The 22,324-nt window shown below is 45.0% G+C and overlaps 2 protein-coding genes across 2 annotated transcripts; both read left to right on the plus strand.

Moving 5' to 3' along the window:
• Nucleotides 1-1,235: 1,235 nt before the first annotated feature.
• On the plus strand, nt 1,236-6,489 carry LOC115386666 (visual system homeobox 2). Its single transcript, XM_030089078.1, has 5 exons — nt 1,236-1,319; nt 2,479-2,623; nt 4,330-4,611; nt 4,887-5,044; nt 6,082-6,489. The coding sequence occupies exons 1-5, from the start codon at nt 1,236-1,238 to the stop codon at nt 6,487-6,489; spliced, it is 1,077 nt and encodes a 358-aa protein (XP_029944938.1).
• Nucleotides 6,490-9,923: 3,434 nt separating this feature from the next.
• On the plus strand, nt 9,924-22,070 carry micall2a (mical-like 2a). The gene is made up of 17 exons (XM_030089085.1): nt 9,924-10,066; nt 11,557-11,605; nt 12,791-12,932; nt 13,100-13,266; nt 13,428-13,555; nt 13,631-14,107; nt 14,519-14,703; nt 15,537-15,597; nt 16,152-16,315; nt 16,859-16,963; nt 17,153-17,217; nt 17,408-17,531; nt 19,980-20,082; nt 20,183-20,256; nt 20,351-20,465; nt 20,566-20,612; nt 20,710-22,070. The coding sequence occupies exons 1-17, from the start codon at nt 9,924-9,926 to the stop codon at nt 20,787-20,789; spliced, it is 2,229 nt and encodes a 742-aa protein (XP_029944945.1). The 3' UTR covers nt 20,790-22,070.
• The last annotated feature ends 254 nt before the right edge of the window (nt 22,071-22,324 follow it).

Genomic DNA, 22,324 nt, shown 5'->3' on the forward strand with positions numbered 1-22,324 from the left:
ATCTTCGATCACGATACACCCTTGCAGCTTTAGTCCAGTTCCACCAAACTTTGAACCGACTCGGTGTCTCTCTCAGCCGTGGGAGGGGCCTCCGATGTGCCGCTACCTGCCCGCGCACATCTGTCTGCTCTCCGTCTTCCCTCTCAATGGCACCCTCGTCTTAGATCATCTCCTCTTACTCCACGCTTCAGTTGCACTTGGCTCGCGTGGAAAAAATGCAGACCGTCTCTCCCTCTCTCTCTCTCTCTCCTGGCACTTTGATGTCTCAAGTGTGATTGCTCTTGGATTGCGGCCGCTTTCCCTTGAAGGTTTTTGACATGAAAAGCAGACCGGGGGCTCTCAGGTTTATCCCACGGCCAGTGATCCAGGACTAAAACAATCAACCTGCTCGCCGTGAGGGATACTATTACCAGGGAGAGTGAGGCGCCGAGCATGGGGGCTTCCTCAGCCATGAAATACACTTTTTCTACCAAGTTGCGAACACATTCTCGGGGTGCTGATTGAATTATAGCGGCACCCCGGACCCATTAATAGATTTTCAGCGTGAAGCCCGTCCGGGCCGCTGACAGTTAAAATACATATTCAAGCGACGGGAAGAACGATCCACGTGTTTGCAGAGAGGCCGGACGACCGAAAGGACCCGACGTCCGTAATGAATTAAAAAGAAATGAGGCCAGTAATTGCAGTTAAGATTGACCCAATCCGATAAGTATGGTAATGTGACACGTCATTAACGGCACGGGCGCGAGTGACAACCCTTAAGCTTCACTTATACTTTCATTAAATATTGAATCTGCGCTGGGCTCGCAAACGACACCAGATAGATATATTCCCACGACGGCGGGGCCGACGATAATCATCCATCTTCAGCTGACATTTGGCAGGACTCTTTTATTTTATGAGCTAAAGTGCCACTGCAAGCGGATGAGGAGGAACAATAATCTTCATCGGGCTGACTGATAGCTCGTCACTCGGCGACGGTTCATCCACTCCCGAATTCATAGACGTTGTTTTTGTTTCGCAGTGCTTTTTAATCTGCAACAAACTCAAATAACTGTTGCATATTCCGCTCTCAGACGTGATTTATAAAACTCAAACTACACAAAACTTTCCTGTGCATTGAACATTCATGTGAAGATGCCACACAACACACAACTCCCCTCACTATGGGGACACTTAAGCGAGAGCCCCACATTTAAGGGGGGATTTCAGCCGTCCCTCTCAGCAACTTCTCAATGAGCGTGTGCAAGCTGAAACAAGCCCGATTCAAGCCGAGGACGTATGAAGAGTGTCCCATCGGCGACTCGCTAAACCCGCAGGTAATGCGCGGCCCGTCCGACCTGCTAATGACACCGTCAGCGCCGTTTTAGGTGTGGAGCTCGCCTGTTGCCTTGTCATTCAGGAGGGGGAAATACCAATATCGCCCGGCTTTAGCCATTACTATTGTTGTCTTAATGCCTCCTTCAATTATCCACACTCAGGCCTTGTGAGGAGCGACTGTCAGAGCTGCTCCCCCCACTGGTTTCTCACCAATTCTGTCCCTGATTATCTGGATCAATGGGCATTAAAGGACCCGGGCGCAGACAAACACAAGTTTGGGAGTGTGGAGGAGGGGGTCTACTCTGAGACAGAGCCGAAATCCCTGAAACTGTGTGTGTGTGTGTGCGTGTGTGCCAGGGACAAACGGAGATTACCATTCCATCGTCAGTCCCACCACACACAGTGTTTGTTTAGTCGCAGCTCAAATCAGACACTTCTAATCACTTCTAATTTTTCCTCCTCAGAAATTTTAAATCTTTATTGCCAGGTATGTTCAGCATGCAAAGAATGTGTTTAAGCATTTTTTGGGAAACACTATTATTATTTTTAAGTAAAGATAAAGACTGGTATAACATAAAACTCATACTAATTAAAAAAAAAATCACAAAAATTAAAAAAAATTTACGGGAGACGTACATATTATACAGGTATAGAAATGAATGTAGCTCAATAGAGATGATTACTTTGTGTGGGATGCTGAAAGTCAGCAGGATGAATGGGACTCATTGATACTGACTCCATGAAAGGGTCCAGCAAAGATTAGTGTTGGAAATCGTTCAAAGATCTTGAGACTGTCATTTAAACAGTTTCTAGTTTCTTTTTTTATCAGCCAGCTTCAGAGCCATTGAGTCGTTCAGGTGCTTCATGTGTGTAGATCAACTGTAGATCTTGAGATGGATATGAAATTTTGCCCCAGCAGAGAAGACAGGAGCACATCTACAAAAGCTTCAACACAGGTAAATGTGTCCACAGAGTTTCCAAAAACACTGTTGTTGACATTTCTGTCTTATTATGGGAGAAACAACACATCTTCCAAACACTCCACTCCACCCAAATATTTTCAAATAGTTTCAACTCAAGCGGTCAAAAATCCAAATTGGTGCCCTGCTAATCTGGAGCGCCTGTCTCCGGCGAGGCCTTAATCTGGCGTTTGAACAGGTGCAGATGAAAGCGGCGGTCCACAGCGAGGCGCTGACTCACCTGATCGTCCTGATCAAAGCCTCGTCCCGTCCGTCCGGCGGTGACAACAGCACTGACAGCTGCGTGTTCTCACCGCCGGCCGGCGAGCCGGGTTTGCGGAGACGTACGCCTCGGTGACATGTGTCTCTGGATTAATTGACACACCTGGGTTTAATTCAGCCAGACTGAGCTGGTGATCAAGTCATCAGAGATCCATCAACGCTAAGCCACATCTGCCGCGCTCAAAGGAGGAGCAGAAGAAGAAGAAGAAAAAAAGGTGCTGATAATCTTCCTGTCATGGCTGTTAATGTGTTGATGTGTACACTTTGATCTGGGAGGGAAGATTCCTGTAAGTGTTTGGTAACTCTGACTACTGACTGCACACTTCAGCCACAGTGGTAAAAACATTTTACCACAGGTTTAATGGAAGTGCTGCACAGAGACATTCATCTGTCAAAGGTTGGCTGAAAACACGGTTTAAAAATCGTTAGCAGCTTCGATGGGAAACACAAATCCAGTTCCTCCTACTTGAATTGATAATTTTCCATGATTTGATATTTTTGAATGTAGAGTCAGCTGTTTAAGCAGGAGTGACAGAAACACAATGCAAAATTCATTCAAATTTCTTCAAAAAAAGCCATTTGTTTTGTATGTATCTGTATTTATGTATTGGTTTTTTTTTTCAATTATCTGCTTAATGTGCATAATTCACACAATGTAGTCTATGTTTTGCACATAATTAATCATTACTGAATACATTCACAGCCTGAATTCATGTCTAAACCTTTCTGTTTCATAAAACAAAATGTAATTTTTCATTGTTGAGATTTCATCATGAATATTTTATGCATGAAAACTGAATCAAATGACAATGCAAATAAATGCAGTTCAAGGAAAGACTTATTAATAGAAACTTTTAGTATTTTCATTTTATTTTGTTGACATGCATATGTATTAAAATGTTTAAACTATTTTCTAAACTATTTTTGGAATGAAAACAGAGAAATTACAAATTTTACCTTTGACCTTAGAAAATCATGAAAGTAAATGGTGTTGATAAACACCATTAGTTTCCAAAGTGTTTCAGTTTATGTACGACAGATCCTACTCTTAGTTTTTACGTTGAATGTCCTCCTTTCACCTGGGATTCAAACCCGGGTCCCTGACAGTCACGGTCGCTCCACCGGGATGAATTCCTGGTTCAATCAGAACTAATTCGACAGTCGATCATTCCTTTCCTGTTTAGCTTGTAATCTAACTTTTCCAGAGCTACCTGAACCTCCAGGATTCGCTCCGATCCGAGCTCTCAGGAAGTCATCTCCCCCCTGTTTGTGTTGGACCGCCGCTCACCGGTCCGCTGAGCGCTCGCCGTGCACATGCCTGTGTACACAAACACCACGGCTTACTCGGCTTCCATCCATCTCGCTCAGTGAAATTTCAGAAGATGTTGCGACTTGCCCCGCGCGGGGCCGGAGTTCAGAGCACAGGAGCGAAGTCGGGGCCTGATTGAAGGATGTGGTTGGAAACGTCCTGACAAATTATGCAAACACGGGGAAAAGGGTGATGCGTTCAATCCCATCGGGCGGTGAATCACTGGGTGGATCTCCACCTGAAGAGGAGTCCTGCTGTCTGTTTGAGGTGTCATGTGACCGGGAGAGAAGAGGGGGGGGAGAGGATTGGAGGAGGAAGCTCAGGTGAGACCAACCTCCGCTCTTCAAGTGTTACCCGAGCACCTCAAAACCAGACGGGACGCCGACAACCCGGGACACAGGCAACACAGCGTCCTTGTTTTTTGAGATGAGCTCAACCGCTCGTCCATCCTCCTCCTAGAAGGCAGCCCGGTCCTCTTCGGTGGACGGACCCCTCGAGGCGTGGACATGTTTGGCCCCGGGCAGCTGGTGTCCACTCTGCTCCCCGCCGTCTTCCACTCGCCGGCGGCCCACTTCTTCCCCGCGTTCCCCACCAGACTGGGCTCCCAGCCCCAAATCCTCATCCCGGGGCCGTTCATCACCTACGAATCCCTGAGGAGTTATCTGCAGCCGGAGCCATGCAAGGAGGCCCTGCTCCTGGCCACGCGGGCGGTTGGGATGGGGCCGCTGGCGGAGGGCGCGGGTGAGTCGGAACGCCAAGGCGGCGACGGGTCGCACGACAGAGCGCAGCCAAACTGGCACTGCGTGACCGCCGTCTCCAAGACAGTCTGTGAGCGCCATCTGACTGCAGTGTAAATGTTTACAAAAGACTGACTAACAGCTCGTAACTAACAATCAATTACCACGCGGTGTTAAAGTGGGCCTAATGATTGCCGTGCTAATTATCCAATCTAGAGCCATTAGTTCCTTGTCACCCGTTGGCGATTGTGTAATTGGTGCTTGTGCTGCGCTTTCCAGATGAACAGAGGCCAGTGAAGCAGCGGCGCGCACGGGCCAACTACAGCAGCTGGCAGCTGGAGGAGCTGGAGAAGGCGTTCGAGACCACCCACTACCCCGACATCTTCATGAGGGAGGCCCTGGCCCTCAGACTGGACCTCATCGAGGCCAGAGTACAGGTAGTTGGCACGCCGCGCGCCTGCTGGGACTGTTCACCACCATCCTCGCTCAACTCATATTAATTTTCCTGTGCAAGGTGGAAAATGCATTCTTCAGTCTCTTTTCCGTAATCAGCACTTTTTAATAAGTCGGCCGCCGTTATCTCCACTGTTTGGTTTGGATCTCAGCATTCTCTGACATGCAGAGGTGAAACCCGGAGTGTCTCACAGCGGAGTCTGGATAAATGCAGTTTAGCTTCCAAGGAGTGGCTGATATATTGCATTTCTGCGGTTAAACAGAATTGTATATAGAGAAAGATATACTTAATATAACATGCAGACTTGATTTTTTTTATTTATTTTTTATTTACATTTGCAGTTACGATGTTTTTTTGTTTGCTTTTTTGTTTGTTTGGGTTTTTTTCAAATTCAAATTCACTTTAAGTTTTTCTGAAACGCCTTCATTGAGTTTTTTCACTTATGGATTAATACTGAGTTTTGGCTTGGTTTTTTTTTTTTACATATTTAGTCAGCATTTTTTCGGCAATGGTTATGAAAATCTTTTCAAGACAAATATGCACTTTAAATGTTTGATACATTAGTTTCCATGTATTTTTTTTGACAGATCCATTTTACAGATTTTGTGCAGCTGGTCTCCTTTTATGTTTACTTTAATCCACTTCAAATGTTTGTTGCAGTGGTCCAAATCAGTTTATATTCTAAATGCAGTTTAAGATTTGGTCTTTTTAATTTGTATTTATTACACATGTATTTGAAATAGCTTGTTTTTTGTTTTAATTGTACTTTAGGTGCACTTTCCTCAATGTGTTCTTCCTCCTAATTTATTATTTATAATTGCAGCATTTCCTTTTGCATCTGCATCTGTCCCAAGGAAATTTCCCTGCAGGAATATAGCATAGTGTGTCACATCCTCTGGAGATGAATCATATACTGTCATTTTAAAAGCCTGTCTTGATATTAGGAAACATACAGATGACTGTACAGGGAAACGTTCTCTTGCCATATTTGGTTATTCCATCCTTTAACTGTGCTTCTAGGTTTGGTTTCAAAACCGCCGTGCCAAGATGAGGCGGCAGCTGAAGCTCCAGGGTCAGCTCGCCGGGCCGTATGTGAAAAAAGACGCTGACGAGGCTCCCGAGAAGGCGAGCCGACGTCTGAAGCAGACGGAGAGTTCTGACGGAGAGCACTGGGACCGACAACAGGAAGGAGAGAACTACCCCTGGACAAAAGCGGCGGGCGGCGCGCCGAGCGTGCACGCTCCGCCGCTGGGGAAGTGGGAGAGGCCGGAGGGGCCGGAGGGGCCGAGCTCGGAGGAGCTCCGCTCCTGCAGCATCGCCAAGCTGAGGGCCAAAGCCAGAGAGCACGAGGCCGAGATCCACGGCTCCGTAAACATGTCAGGGGGCGACGCACAAACACAGGAAAGCAACGCCATGCACAGTGACTGATCATTTCCCTTTTTCCTGTTTGTCCTGATAATAAAACAAAAGTGTAGATACTATTAATATACAGAAATATACTTTTGAACCCTTTATAGATTTCAGAACGTCACTGCCATTAAAGAAACATCTCAAATGAGGCCTGAACTACTGATTCAGATTTAATTTTCAGAGTTACCGAGGACCTAATGTGTGTTTTACTTTAAAGTATCTCCATTATATCATGTCTCTTTAACGTTATGCAGTTTCCAGGTCATTTAAAAAATGTCTGTCTGAATCTGCTGTGATTGCATGAACCTAAGAACGCATGCTGAAGGCTTGACAGACAAAGAGAGAGACAAATGTTGACATCTTATCATTTCTGTCCATCGGAGCGTGGCTGAAATAGGATACAGTCAAGTAATTAGTGAATGATTTCAGTGATGACCTTTTGGGTAGCCTTCGCAGACAGGCAGGATGTGTGCACGCAGCCACACGTCCTCACAGGAAACAATGGAAATAGCTGAAAACTGAAATCATGAAGTCTGACTCCACGACGAGGAGACGACACGATACGGGTCGGTTTTTCTCTGAAACTGCAGCAGAACAGTTCCATGAAAACTAAAGAGAAAAGCATGCGTCTATGAAATAATAAGAATTAAAATGTTTAATCAAACCGGTACCTAATGCAGAGGGATATCAATCGTTTGGAAGTCCCCTCTGATCTGCATGTCTTGAAGCATCTGGAGAATCAAATATGACGAGTTCATTAAATTTGAGTCATTGATCAAACAAATTCGGTGACTTTAGAAGCGTGCCGCGTTCAGTGACGAGTCCGATTCTGCACCGCTGTTGTTGTGCTCATGTTGAAGGCTTGTTGATGAAGACGCATGACCACAGAAGAGTTGCTGAGCCCTCTTCATGCATTTGACCCCGGGGTGTGCACAGTGACTGTGCAGTGCCACACTGCCCCCTTCTGGATATGAACAAGTCACCAAACGTGTTCCAGACAAGACAAGCTGCATTTCCTTCACACTGTAATGTGAGTTACACATCTCTTTTTGTGCTGTCTACAATAGTCTCAAAGCCGCTTGGCCTCCCTGTGACAGTTAATAAACAATTGATGCCTTGAAGTATTTGTGGCCCCGTTTTAGTGAAGGAGGTCAGCGCGGGTCGCTCACATTTCAAAGGCTCAATTTCAACGCCGGTCCCTCACTAATTACGCTCCCCGTGTTGGAGGTTGGAGCGCCGACTGCAGAGGTCAGTGGGTCAGATTTGATGTGGGGCTATTTTTCAAAACAGGTCAGAGAAGCACATGCAAATATTTTGATTGTCGTCGAGGCTGAAACGACTCTGCAGCCGCTCACCAGAAACTAAATCTCCATAATCATTTTACTCTCTGGAAGTTTCTGTGACAGGAAGTTACAAGTTTTTTTTTTTTTGGCTAAAGATTTTGTGGGAAACTCAATGATATGGGCTAATTAGGTTAGGAATCCTATATGATGGTGGTTGGCCTCAATTAGTCCCCAATTAGGCCCCACACAAAGAGAACTGAGGCTGAAAAAAAAAAAAAAAAAAAAGCATGTCATAGATTCAGTTCAAATTCACTGTGTGCTGCCTGAGATAGCAAGTTTGTGGTTTTATACTTTAGAAATCATGCAGTATTTTACTTCACTGGAACACAATGTGAATATATTACAATAAAGGAAGATCCACAGAAGGGATCTAAACACTTCCCTTAATACACAGAACAATAGTTTGTTAGTGATCTGCTGTTTGTGCAGGGAAATAAATGCAAATGTGAACTTTGCTTCATCAAAGTAGAATAGATGAAGATAGAGATTGTCTTTTTGTTTGGTTAGAGTATCAGAATGAGGACAGGAGCACCTAATAATCACTAACAATTCATATTGTACATAAAAATGAGCTGGAGTGGAACCCGGCTGACGTGTAGCAGAACGCACAGGACACCCTGAACAGTCGGAGAAACAAGAGGACCATGATGCTCGTGTGTTTGGACCTGGGGAGGGACCACCAGAGATCCCACACAAAACCCAAAGACAGAACATGCAAACTACAATTTCACCTGATAGACTTAGTTATCATCTCTATACTTAAAGTGCTGGAATTTTCTTCATTTAAATAAAAACAGTCAATCATTGCACTTAAGTGGGCAGCACAGTTGTGTAGTGGTTAGTTTTCCTGTTCTCTCCATGCATGGATGGCGTTTCACAGGTTTCTCTCTGAGTTGCTGGAGAGTGTATTTGATCAAATGTTGCAGGACAGTTAGGAAAACTTTCTTTGTCAAATATAAAACAGGATTAGATAAGACAGGAGGGCCTAATAATTAAAAAGGGGCAACTTTGAACTCAAACTCAATGAGGTATTAATTTTACAGTTACTTTTATGCAGCAGTCTTGTCTTCTTTCTGACATATCAGTATACAGTGGTTTACAGCAAGTGAAGTGCCCTATGTACTAATAAATCCAAAAGAAAGTAAAGGTGAGTGGTTTCTGTCTGAATCATATAAATAAAGTCAAAATAGTGTGGACAGGAGAGCCTAATGATCACAAACTAACCAATAACAAAGTCATTCATGTGGTTTATTTAGCCCAAATTCTCTTCTGTTGTCTCTGACATTTGACCTTTCAGTGGTTTATCGGGAAACCATAAAAACTGAATGTGTCAAGGTCTGAAGTTTTTGTCTGATTCAGTGTTGTCGGTTATCCAGCCCTTGGGATGACAGCATGGCCATCCGATTAACATTCACCTGCTTTTTCAAGAAATTAAAACTTGTCCTTGACAAAAACGGAACATAAACACTCACTAATTGCACTTTTTTGTGTCAATTTTCCACCTTTAAAAACAAAATAAAGCGAGTCAGTGTGTAGGTAAGAGAGCTATGCTATCATGTGACTTGTCTGGCCCACGAGGTGTTCCTGCCAATTAAGATAAAATAAGCTAGGCTAAACAAATTAAAGTTAAATAAGCAGGTTTAATAAAGACAATCAATATATGTCAATTTAAATTTTAAACGCGTTTTAGCAACACTGGCCTATTTTTTTTTTTTTATCTTATTATTCATTAATAGCAGAAAAACAACCGTGTACTTCCCTGGATGACTTTGATTGGTGGGCTCGGGGTGATGAATGGACGGACTCGGCGCCAATTACTTTAATGAGTCTGGGGAAGCGGCGCACCGGTGCGCGCGCACGCAGCCTGGAAGAGCCGCGCGCGGCGACGGACGGGCAGGTGAAGCAAGGCAGGAAACAGGACGCAGCTGCGGCGGTTCACGGTCAAACATCGGGCTGAGACCATTCTTTTGTGGGTTTTCCTCTACGTGTCTATCCCCCCCACCTCGGCTCCTCCCGGCGCTGCTCCTCGCGCGCCTCCTCCCGGTCCTCCTCGTCTCGCGCGCCTGTTGCGCGCTCGGCTCAGCCTGACAGCGACTCCTCGGGAGCAGCATGGCTGCCATCAAGGCTCTGGAGCAGTGGTGCAGGCTGCAGTGTGAGGGCTACCGAGACGTGGCCATCACCAACATGACCACCTCGTTCAGGAGCGGCCTGGCGTTCTGCGCGCTCATACACAAATACAGACCGGACCTCATGTGAGTATGTTCAGGAGGTTAGCGCTGCTCAGGGGCACTTCGGCTGCCTCAGACACCCCGGGGAGCCTCTAATTTGAAGTACTTTATGCATTTTTTTTTTCTTCCTGTTAGTGTTTATATTTCAGTGTATTTATGCCTCATTCTGACTTTTGTTTTTGTCTTTCGTGAAATTCATGTTTCATTAGAAAGAAAAGAAGAAACGTTTGTTGAAATGTGTTGTTTCCTGAGCAGGGGTGGAACTTCCCTGGTGGCACCATGTGTGCCCCCTTCCCACATCCTTCATATCCATTATTTAGTAAGGTTACAACCTGCTTTTGCTGTTATAAAGGTCAAGCCTGAGTAATGTGAACAGGACTTGAAATTCTTGAGTATATTTCTTTAGATTTTCATAGTAAAAACTCAGATGTCATAATCTGCAACCTTAACAACAAAAGGAAACACACTTATTGATCTATCAGTTCACTTTGTGGTTTAAATATGATAGCTAGATGCCAGTAGCGGCCTTGTTTATCACTGTATAGGTCTATTTCAAGTTTAACTCTAAAATATTAATTCTGAACAAAAATCTAACCATTCCAGGTCTTTCATGACAATTTGTGTCCAGAGTAAAATGGGGAGAAACTGGGACTATCTTGACAAGCTGTTGTGTGCTTAAAGGTGCCTTAAGGAGTTTGCACGTTTTATGCGAAACAGCGCCCCCTGCAGGCCTTGGGCGTAATGCAGCTTAGTGAAAAACTCGTCCCTGTGGCTCGCGTGCAAGGAAGAGGGGGGCTCCGTCTTCGCTCGTTTAGAAGCGCCCGAGTAAGATTTAAGTTTCTTTTACCTGGTGGAGTCTGTGCTGGAGCTGTGGCAGTGCTAGAGGCCGGTCTTTTCTTACTTTCTGGAAGCTCCTGCTCAGCTGTTGCTCACTAAGCATCTGGCGGAGTAATGGCGGACGAAATGAAACCTAACCATCCAGAGCGCGCATTACGTCATTCCTTTCAAATTCTCCCCAAAAAAATGCTGGTGCCGGACCGGCACTGCAACTTTCAAGTGACAATTTAGCGCTGTTAGAGGTACTTGTAATGAATATGTCAGGGCACATTGTACACATCATTAAAAATGTGTAACATATTTATGGTGGGAAATAAGTATTTTTAAGTTTGTAAAACTCCTTAATGCACCTTTAAAGTGTGTTCAAGTGTTCAAACATGCTGACAATCCTATTTATGCCTCTTGAAAAATTTCTAAAAAAAAAAGTGTGAAGACAAATTTTTAATGTCATGATAAGAGTTTTTGAATTTAGAAATTAAGAATTTTGGTCTGTATTGTGGTTTTCAGCCTATTTGTTCATGTCCAAATGGAAAATAGAACAGATTGAAGTATTGTTTGTTTAATAAATGCCGTCGGAGCGGTGAGGTCTTGGTGCCCTGGTCTGAAAAAGTCTGTGGATCCGCCTCAGTTCCTGCACCTGAACCAGACGTGTCTCTGTTCTCTCTCTGTTTTCCCAGAGACTATGACTCACTCAGAAAGGAGGATGTGTTTGAGAACAACACGCTGGTAAGATGTCAAGTTGTTCAACCTCTGTCTGGCTGAGAGGAGCAGACATTCGCACTCGAGCGGCAAAGTCTGATGTAGCATAAAACATCCACTTCATTAACCCCAGATACAAGATGACACACACACTCACAGTTGCGGTGTATTTATTCTTGCCTTGGCATTTATGCAGCAGATTGGTTAAATATTTAGCTGTTTCCACGTTTTCTTTACAGCTCAGCAGAATGAGTTGGAACACGCGTCTCTGCTAATACCAGACTTCCCTTATTTTCCTCAGTTTTAGATCTTCCCTCTGCCTCTGTCCACTTGAACTCATTTATTTTGGTAACCTCTGGCTGCCACGGGCGGCTCGGCTGGGACCGCTCCATTATTGAGTCCCGGACTCGACTTCCCAGCTTGCTCTGAGGATTAGTGCGCTCTGTGTGTGACTTCCTTGTTGTCTTGGATCGTCCTGGCAGTGTCAGCAGCAAACCCCGGCTCGGGGGGGCGGCGCTGAGAGGGGGTCTAGTTTTCTCTCCGGTACATTCATTTTGAATGAGGCCTGCTGTCTCCTGCCACTCGATGACAGCTCTCATGAAGCTGATGCTCGCTTGTTGAACGCTGTGCAACCAGAACAGATGCGTTGGAGCGAGGATGTCGTGTTTGATCGGGTTCAGAGTTTTTTTTTTTTTTTTTGTTTGAGATCTGTTGGAGATGCTCCCTGTGCTGTAATATGAGAATGCAACCGGTGTGGTAATTCACACCCTTCTATTTTTCATGAATGGGTTCGTGTTTCTTACAGGTTGTAGGTCGAAAAATGCGCTGGTAGCAAAACTAGTTAAAGAAATTTGTTAATTTTTTTTGCATGTTTCTGCTTTCACTGGGGGTTTTCCTTTAAGTCTGAAGAGCATGTGCAGGGTGATGGTAAACAATGCCCTCACATCCTGCTCCCTCCGTCCCCTCTCTTATCCCTGCGAGCACTCAGGAAGTGCTCTTTTCATTACACGGCCCTTCTCAGACCTGGCCACCGAATGCTGCTGATATATTTAAACTAAACAATATTGTCTGACATTTTTACACATGCTGTAATTGTGTGTGTGTGTGTCTGGGGAGAACTGTGTTTTCACAGGGCAGAAAGTGCTTGTGGATCAGCGTAGTTTCTCCGTCACACTGTTTAACTGTTTTTTTCCTGGTTCTTTTTTTTCCAAGGCTTTTCAGGTGGCGGAGGACAAGTTGGGGATCCCAGCTCTGTTGGATGCAGAAGACATGGTGGCTTTAAGGATCCCAGACAGGCTGAGCATCCTCACCTACGTCTCCCAGTATTACAACTACTTCAAAGGACGGCCTCCCAGTGAGCATACGTCGGATCCAAACATCCTCAGCAGCCGCACAGACAGGACTGACTGCTTCACCCTCCTACCGCTTCAGTTCTGAGCTTCTCCTTACTTTTCCCCCCCTGTGCAGCCTGAGGTTTGTTGTTTATCTGTTGACACTAATAGTGTTTTTGCTTTTCCTCAGTGGGAGGTGTAAAGAGGCCAGCAGAGGGCTCCAAGGAGGAGCCGTCAGAGAAGAAAAACCTCCCCGTGGTTGCCAAAAGCTTCGTGCCTAAAGCCGCCATTGAGAACTGCCTACCTTCCGCCCGTGCGGCTCAGGCCTCGGCCAGGCCGGCCAGAGCCGCCGGCCAGGTCAGCAGTCATGTCAAACCACACGTCTTCACCAGACAGCGTGTTTACATCTCCTCACGCTCTAACTTTTTATCATCCCAAAGAGAGAGATCAGAATGTTGTTTGTTTTCGGCGGTTTAGGTGAAAATCTTTCACCTTTCGGTTTCCCCTCCTCTCTGCAGGTGGTCTTGGCAGAAAACGCCAACAAAAACGGGACTCTGAACAGCAAGTGTGTTGCTTGCAAGAGCCACGTTCATCTGGTTCAGAGGCACTTTGTAGAAGGAAAGCTGTTCCACAGAAGCTGCTTCAAGTAAGAATTCACTCGTTTCACACGCCGCTGTTTATTCTATGAGTTATTTTAAAAATAATGAACCTCCACTTCCAGATGCAGCGAGTGCTCCGTGGTGCTTCATGCAGGAGGCTACAAACCCGGGAAGAATCCAGACACCTTTATCTGCAACGCTCACCAGAGCGGCGTCAAACCTCCCCCGGCTAACGACCCCTCCAGAACCGGGCCCGCCGGCCGGGCTGCACCCAGTCCCTCCTCGGCGCTGACCGCCCCGCTGAAGGTCGTCCAGAAGCCGTTCGCTCCGGCTCCGCCGTCGCACTCCTGGACGGCCGGCGCCCAGAAGACGCAGGCGGCTCGGCAGAAGTTTTTCCAGGCCGCTCCTCAAGTTCCGAAGGTCTCGACGGGTAACGGGAAACCTGCGGAGCAGCAGAGCGCTGCAGGGAGACCCAGGATCCCGCTGGGCGGTGAGGACGAGAAGAACAGACCCAGGATGACGAGCGGGAAGAAACTGGCCGAGCAGAACTTCAACAATAACAACAAACGACCGTTTACCATCAGATCAGCAGAGAGACGGTGAGTACAGAGTCTGGATTTGAGCTGTAAAGATATTTTGAAAGGGATTTTTCAGATAAAAAAAACTAGTTTTTACAGCATGGGTTACTCTTTTGGCACCCACAAGTGCAGAAAGAGTCTAAAATACAAGATGGTGTGCTTTAAAATAGCTCATCTTCAATTGTGTAAGAGGAAAATGGAAGCATTGCTACAGTTCAAACACATCTCAAGTATGAAATCTTTTACTACAAACTTTAAAAAGCATCTGCCTTAAGAACACATTTTAAGTTCCATCCAATAACAAGTTAGCTGTCTCATCAATGGAAAGAAATTTGTTGTCTGCGGTCTTCTCTGACTCGAGTTTCAGAGAACTCTTCTTCAGCTGTGTTCCGTGTTTCCGGCTGATGGCGGCGGTTCTCTCGGTCTGTGCAGGTTTGGCGACGAGCCAAGTCCGGCCGACGGGCCTCATCTGAGACGGGAACACTGCAGCCAGCGCCCGGCAGGAAGCGGCGCGGGACGGTCTCCCTCCAGCCTCGCAAACAATCAGGAACCGCCGTGTGCGAAGGCCGTCGACAAAGACAGCGCCAGGCCCGCCGCTGGACACGGGACGGCCAAAGGCGAGCTCCGCCGCACTCATTCCGATTCATGCGTTCTCAAACCACTATTTGACAACTCGCCAGCACCCCCACACCCCTCCTCTCCACCCACCTCCATCCTCTTTGTCTGTCTGACACATTCGCAGAAAACAAAGCCCTTTTGTCATCTTTTGTCCTATTTACAGAGCGAGTCGGGCTAGCGTGCTGCTAGCTGACATTTCCATTTCTGTCTGGTACTAATGAACTTTCCTAGTTGAGCTGCCACTCTCCTGGGACGGACGTGTGCGCAGGGGGGGGTTTGCAGACGGAAACACAATTACTGCTGGTTTTATCCTGGATGGTGTTCAGATTTGTTTTATTTTTGACATTGACAGGTCTTACTGACTTGGAAAATAACTCCAGAGACCAGACGTGCATTTAACTCCCCCCAAAAACTTACTGTCTTAGACGATACTGTTGTTTCACAGGCGTGACTCACATTATTATACATGTGTGAAAGTAAAAGTACGTCACATCCAGCTCCAGCTGAAACAACTGTAAATCACCAGAGAGAGGGGTAGAGGGACATTTGGATCAATACAGATGTGGAGGTGATGATCAGTCAGCGCAGTGCTTTGCTGTGAGAGGAAAACATAATGAAACCAGCGGCTGCGCTCATTATCAGCTGTTCAGCTGGACGTGACGTGGAGGAGTCGGGGGACTTCTTTTGTTTATTGTTCACAACAAACCGCGTTGCGTTCGTGAGTCAACACAGAAACGGATGTCTTGTAAGAAGAGACATTTCTTTAAATTTAAATCTTGTTAAGGATTTGCTGTATTTCTTAATTAAAGTATACTTTCTTTTTTCCCCACAGATGCAGGCTTCAAGGAGTGGAACATAAAGCTCAAGCCTGTGACAAGAGAGCTGGGACTCAAGTACGTATGAGCCACTCTGGCAGTAATCACGAAATGATTCCGTCGCCTGATGGTAGAAAGATTTCCCCTCCTGCCCGTCTGACCTCTCAGCTCCTTCACTCTCCAGAAGCCGTCACACCCCGTCCATCTCCGCTGTCGTTGACTGGCTCAGAGTGCGTCCGCTAGCTCTGTCTTCCATCCTAACAAGCTCCAAGAAGCAGCAGGCCTGAACTTTCCCTCCTCTCTGTGCTGCACTTTCCTGTCTCTAACCCCTGCTGACGGTTCTCCGCTGCTTTCGTCGTCTCTTAACATGGTGAGGCATGAGACTGACTGCGATGCAACAGTTTCCATGCACCATGCTTAAAAACATGATCATTCATTCACAAAAATCCACAAACCTTTTAGAAAAAAATATTTTAAAGGCACAAACCTTCAAGTAAACTCTACTCCGGAGTATGAAAAGCTACATAGAAATTTCTGAGCGCATTTATTTTTGGCCTTGCTGTATTGTTTTAGTTTAGAAGGCTGTTTTTATACTTTTTCTTTTTTCAAAACTTTATTTCCTGCTTATTCAGTGATGCTGAAGCCTTCCCGGAGCAACACACACCTGCCTTCTCGTCCACGGGTCCTCCGGTCTCCATCAGCGCAGCCCGGCCTCCAGTCGGCCTCCATCAGCCCGATCCCGCCCCCTTTAAGGAAGTCACACCTCCGAAACCTCCGCCTGGCCCTGAAAGCTTAGGTGAGGCACTTCTGAGCCTTTCAGTAGCACGCCTTTTATTAAATGAGTCTAAAATCGAATTATTACAGCGCTATCGGATCTGGTCCGAAGTGTTTGAAACCTCTTTTCTTGCCGTTATCTCTGCAGTTCATATTTTTCCCTCCTAAAAAAATGAGCCGTCTCCACCCGACAGTGTCTGTGCTGAACCACCCTTCAAAGCAGCGACATTGAAAGCAGCACCGAAGTTATATAGCTCATGAAAGTTTGAGTTTGTCTCACTTAATCGAGTTTTCCTTCATATTTGAGATTCTTCTGAGATTCTCCAGCTAAAACTGCAGCCAGTGGAGATTTTATGGTGACAAGTACTGTTTATCATGCTTACAGTTAACTATGTGAACTGTTGAATTTTTTTTTTTTTCTCGTCCTGAATGAATAACACATATACCTCAAAGACACACGTGAACCTTATTGATCTTAAAGTTTCAGGCTGTAGAACCAGTTTTATCGATCGGAGTTTCAGACAGATGATGTCCAACATGTAAAGCCTCTTCTTCTTCATTTCAGGCTTTAAACACGGGAGTCGCTCACCTGTGAAATCCTCTCCCAGACAGCCGGCGGAGGAGTCCGTCACCCCTCTGACGACTGCGCCCAGTCATGGAAATCCCTCAGGTTTTATCCCCACCTTTTCTCTTTCTTTCAAACGGCATCAAATGCACAAACCCGATCTGTTGATTTCATAAGAGCAGTCATTTTTTTTTTTCTTAGCAGCAAATAAATCAGGTGAAGTCATATGTGACAATGCTTTTCTGAAAAGCTGCCATGAAAGGACTATCTAATCCTATTTTATCTACCTCTTAGCTGCTAAAAAGGGAAAGTATTTGTCACCCACCAACGCCTCCAGGCCTGAAATGAGGTCACCCTCTGTAAGTTCCCTCCATTAAGTCTCTTAAGAGATTAATTAACAGCTCTACAAATATGCTTTCATTACATTCCCACCCAAAAAAAAGGGGGGAAAAAAAAGATGACCTTCTTTACCTTAAAGTGGGCAAAGAGAGAAATTTTAAATTAAAACCGTCGATACGTGACTCTGGAAGTTCTTTGTTCTTGCGTCAGGCGGCGTCTTATCACCGTCCCGTGGAGCAGATCGAGCGGGAGCTGGAGGATATCGAGGCGAACGTGGCTCAGCTGGAGAAGGAGGGCGTGGAGCTGGAGAAGAGGCTGCGCAGCTGCGAGGAAGGTACGCCGCTCACTCCGCTCCCACAATGCACTGGTGTAATGACGCAAAGCTGTTTTTGAGAAATCTTGAATCAAATGAAATCAGAGTTTTTGTTTTCTATTTTGAATGTTAATAGTACGTTATGACAAAACTGAGGACTTTTTTTTATACATGTTGTTAGGATGTTTGCCTGTTTCGATGAAAAACCTTCTAAACCCATTAGTTCGATTTAACTGGCACAAACATCTTCATGAATCTCAGTTTCTCATATAAAATAGTCGGGACTTTTATAAAAATGTGATATTGTACTGTTACATCAGTGAATATGGAGATGTTTGATCATGACCTCTATAAATCCTCTGCTCGACTCCTTTATGAACAATTGAAACTGGTCAAAATGTCTCAGAACATCCGGGTTTTAAAAGTAAATGTAGATAAACTTGCAAATTAAAAGTATATAATTATACAGCCTTTGAATATCATATCTGCAAATGTTTTTTTTTTATAAAAAATTATCAATATTTTGTACCATTTATTGCTGAGGAAATACAATGTTGCTCAAAAAACTGAATATTTCAATGACATGCTTCTGTGTGCCTTATCTGAGATTGATCCCAAGTTCCATCCAGAACGGACCTCAAACTTGGTAACTCTCACAAATCTGTCGCACCTTTAAGCGTATCGCTGGCTTCATTAACCTTTCCCATTTGCAACAAGTAAAAGAGTTTCCAACTTGCATCCAATCTCAGTGAGGAGAAGGCAGAACGCAGAGCGCGGCGGTCTGTGAGGGGTTTCACCATCAGGCCAGAGTTGCCATTTTTTTTCCCCTCGCTATGAATAACCTGATGCTTTGTGGTGCGGGTGGGCTTCTGAATCCCACTGCTGTGTCAGTGAGCAGTGTCCTGGTTTCCTCACGCGGCTGTAGGTTGGTGTGTGTGTGTGTACGTGCGTGCGTGTGTGTGTGTGTGTGTGTGGCGGGATTTCCTGCCCTTTCTATTACTCTTTCTGCAGCCAAATGAGGTGAGAGCCGCAGCCGGCCCACTGGGATGTTGCCTCCCCCTTCGAGGTGGTGGGAGTCGGGGAGGGGGCCTGATTGCTTTGCTCAAGGTCAACATGACTTAGGTTTTGTAATATATATTCTAGTCGATTGCTTAATTTCTTTATTTTTTTTGTTATTTTTTGGCCTGAGCGTGCAGACGTTTGATCTGACGTTTGACACGAATTACACTCCGCAGAGGATGCTTTCTTTTTCTCAACTGGATGAAAACAAGAATAGAATACACATGAACAGATGAACATAATAATTTTCTGGTTATTGCAGGAACACGTTTGCTTCGTTGCGTAATGTCTCAATGCAGTTGTAAAGTTTTCCCTAAAATCAGTTCGTCCGCCTACTCAGATATTCAAGTAGTTCTTCAACACATGAGATTTGAGCCTGTTCAATGAGAACGGAACTTTTTGTCGAGATGGCCGTTCTGCTTTTCGCTCTGGACTCAACGGTGCCTCCAGTGGCAACAGAACTCTGCAGCAGTCACTTTATGCTTCCCACAAAATAAATCAGAATAAAGGGGCTGCAGATGTTTTTCATGCATCCTCGACTTTTACATATTTTCACACATTTTGCGTTTTAACTAAAAGATGTGAAACCGAGGAGTCTTTTCAGATTGTATTTATATTTGCCAAAGTGAGATGTCGGCTGGGTAACAGCGGGTCTACAGTAAATCGGGGTTTGCTGGAACATCCTGTTCTGCAGCTCGTGCACGAGCGGCTTTGTTCAACGGAATCATTTAAAGAGTCAGATTTAAAATTATCAACAGTCTGGGCTCCGTTTTGAAGACGGTTGGCTGCGGCGTGGCGCCTCAAGAAAGGTGTTGACTTTGTCCCAGGAGGTGAGTCACCTCCCCTACACACACACACACACACACACACACACACACACACACACACCACCCAATCCTCCCTCTCCAGAAACCTCTCAGCCTCCTTCCTACACACCAGCCAAATTATCCTAAAAGCCTCATTTGCACTTAATATTATTATGGTGTAAATAAAACAGTCTTAAGGAAACACAAACGGTTTATCTTGTGATAATAAAATGAGTGTGTGTGTGTGTGTTGGGTGGGGGGTGGAGTGCAGTTGGGTTAGAGGGCTTTAATTGTTCTATTTTTTTTTTTTTTTTAATTCTACAGTTTGCACGGTGTCATTAGGAGTGCGCGGAGCCTGAGTTTTACTTAAACGTTGCTGTCTGAACACTTTCTTCTGAGCTTAATTTATCCCTGCAGGATTTCATTTACTCACAAGTCGGAAACATTTAGCCGGATCGCGTTGAAGCGTACGAGCGGCGCCGAGCTGATGGCTTCTCAAAGAAGTGTCTGCCATCCGTGCAGCTGCTTAACGCTCGAATCTGATTGTAATTGGTTGATAAATGTTTTGGTTTTTTTTTTTTTTTCTTTTTCCTTTGTCTTCCAGAGGGTGAGGGGGACATACTGATGGACCCGCTGATGGTCGACTGGTTTAACCTCATTCGGAAAAAGCAGATGTACATTAGGAAAGAGTCCGAGCTGGTGTACATGTGAGTGCTTTTATTATTGTTAATTTGAGTTTTTTTTTTTTTTTTTGATGAGAAGACTCTTGATGAGCGCGATAAACGAGCGTTTGGTTGCGTGTGTCAGAGCCAGGACCCAGGAGCTGGAGCGGCAGCAGCCAGGTGTGGAGGGGGAACTCCGCAGGCTGCTGGAGAAGCCAGGTACCAGATCCGTCTGTCCCAGCAACTCGTTTCCTTCCTTGCCCCCCCTTTTCTTCCATCCAACACGTGAGTTTCTGTCAACTCCGCGCCGCAGATCACTTGAAGTCCGGAGAGGAGCGGCAGCGGGAGCGCGGGCTGCTGCAGAGGCTGATGGACATCGTGGACGGCCGGAACGCCATCGTGGAAGGTCTGGACAAGGACAGGCTGAGGTAACGCAGACCCACAACCGGGAGATTTAACTCCGGGAGTGACGGTTTAATTCAGTAGAACTCACACACGAGACAAATTGAGTTTTGGGTGGATTTTCAGGGAGGTGGAGGAGGATCAGCAGTTGAACACGATGATGCAGAATCTGGGTAAGTTCGGTCCGAGGTGTGTTTCTCACAGATATTTGTCCCGCAGCTGTGTGTGCAGCAGCAGCGGCTAATCTCCAGTGTTTGTTTGGGTGTGCAGGACTGAAGAGAGCCAAAACTAAGAGGAAATCCTCCCTCTCCAAACTGTTCAGGCGCAGAAATAAAAGACGAGTTGAATGATCCTGAAGGGAATTTCTTTTTTCTTTTTTTTTTCTTTTTTTTTTTTACAATTTTTAAAACTAAGTTAATATAATTTTTACTGTCTTAATAATCATTTTAAAGATTAAAGCTTTTTATATTTCACTGCTGAAGTAGGCGGTGTGATAATGAGCAGGAAACGGGAGGGTTATGGAATTATTGGACATGAAGGATTACACTGATATTTAATCTGCACTCTGAAAATGTTCAATCTCAAACGTTGGGTTCGTTTGTTCTAAGAATTCACCTTCACTTCTTGGTTTGTTCTTTAGTGAAGTGGGACATTTCTGTTTTCCAAATGAGCTGTAATGTTTTTTTTTTTTCTTTCTCATTTATTTCTCTGTTTAAAGAAAAAAAAAAAAGGTGTGTGTTACATGCTCATGTGTGTATTCAGCACAGGGGTTAGAAGAAAACCACAACTTATGGATCTGCCTGATACCTATAGAGACTATATATTTGTAGGATGGCCGGAGTGACGTAACGTATTAATTTTATCAATATAAAATGTGCTTGGTCAAAAAAAGAAGAAAAAAAAAATGTAAAACTATCATGGTGTGTAAATGACGGAGGAGCACTGGCTGCTCCTCGCGGAATGAGGAGTCAAAACGTGTAATCCTTCGGCGGTCTTGATCCGAAATGAAATTATTTCAGTATTTATTAAATAATGGATTTTAACAAATTTCCTGTAAGGATATTAGGCCGAGCCTTGACAATTAACTTTGAATAGCTGTGGAGTGTAAAATTGAAGGAGCCACACATGTTGAGCTGCAGCTCCAGTTCCTCTCTCGCGCTGTACTGTAGGTGGCAGCCTGGGTATGCTGTATCACCGGGCCACAACTTGGAAATCCAATTTGCCACAGTGCAGACAGTTAATTTCTTTGCTAATTTTATAAATGCTGCAAAAATGTTCGGCTGCGCTGATGCAATAATGTTATGTGAAAGAGGATTAGGCAGAGCAGTAGCTTATGGCTGGCGGAGGCTTATAAACTATAGGTTGTATTGAGCTCTTTATCTTCAAACCTGGTTTAATTAAACGTTACTCTTTACTAATATCTGCATCAGAATTGCTCCGTATACCTGAGCTATTAAAAATGTTTGAAAACGTGGAGTCGCTCGCCTGTGAAAGTGGCATCCGCCCGTGTTTGCGCCGGAACGCCGCATCTTTAAAGTATTATTGAATGCTCTGTTCATGTTCTGTATTTATAGCGTTTTTTTTTTTTTTAAACTTGAAATCTGTTTTCCCAATAAATCCTTTGAAGATTAGCACACGTGTGAGAGGTTGAATTATTTACTTAATAACATAGCACACTTCTGTCGAAACCACAAACCTGCTTCTTTTTTTTTTTTTTCTCTCTCTCTCATGTTACAAGCTTCATCTGTGACTCAACAACACGGGAACTCCTCTCCATGAAAAGCTGCACAGCCAAAACAGCTTCTTCTTTTTTTTTTTTTTTTTCCAAAGACGGCATCAAGATAATTCACTGGCAGTCAATATAGCAGCTACTTAGAAAGTACAC

Source organism: Salarias fasciatus, chromosome 4 (assembly GCF_902148845.1).
Source record: "Salarias fasciatus chromosome 4, fSalaFa1.1, whole genome shotgun sequence".
NCBI lineage: Eukaryota > Metazoa > Chordata > Actinopteri > Blenniiformes > Blenniidae > Salarias > Salarias fasciatus.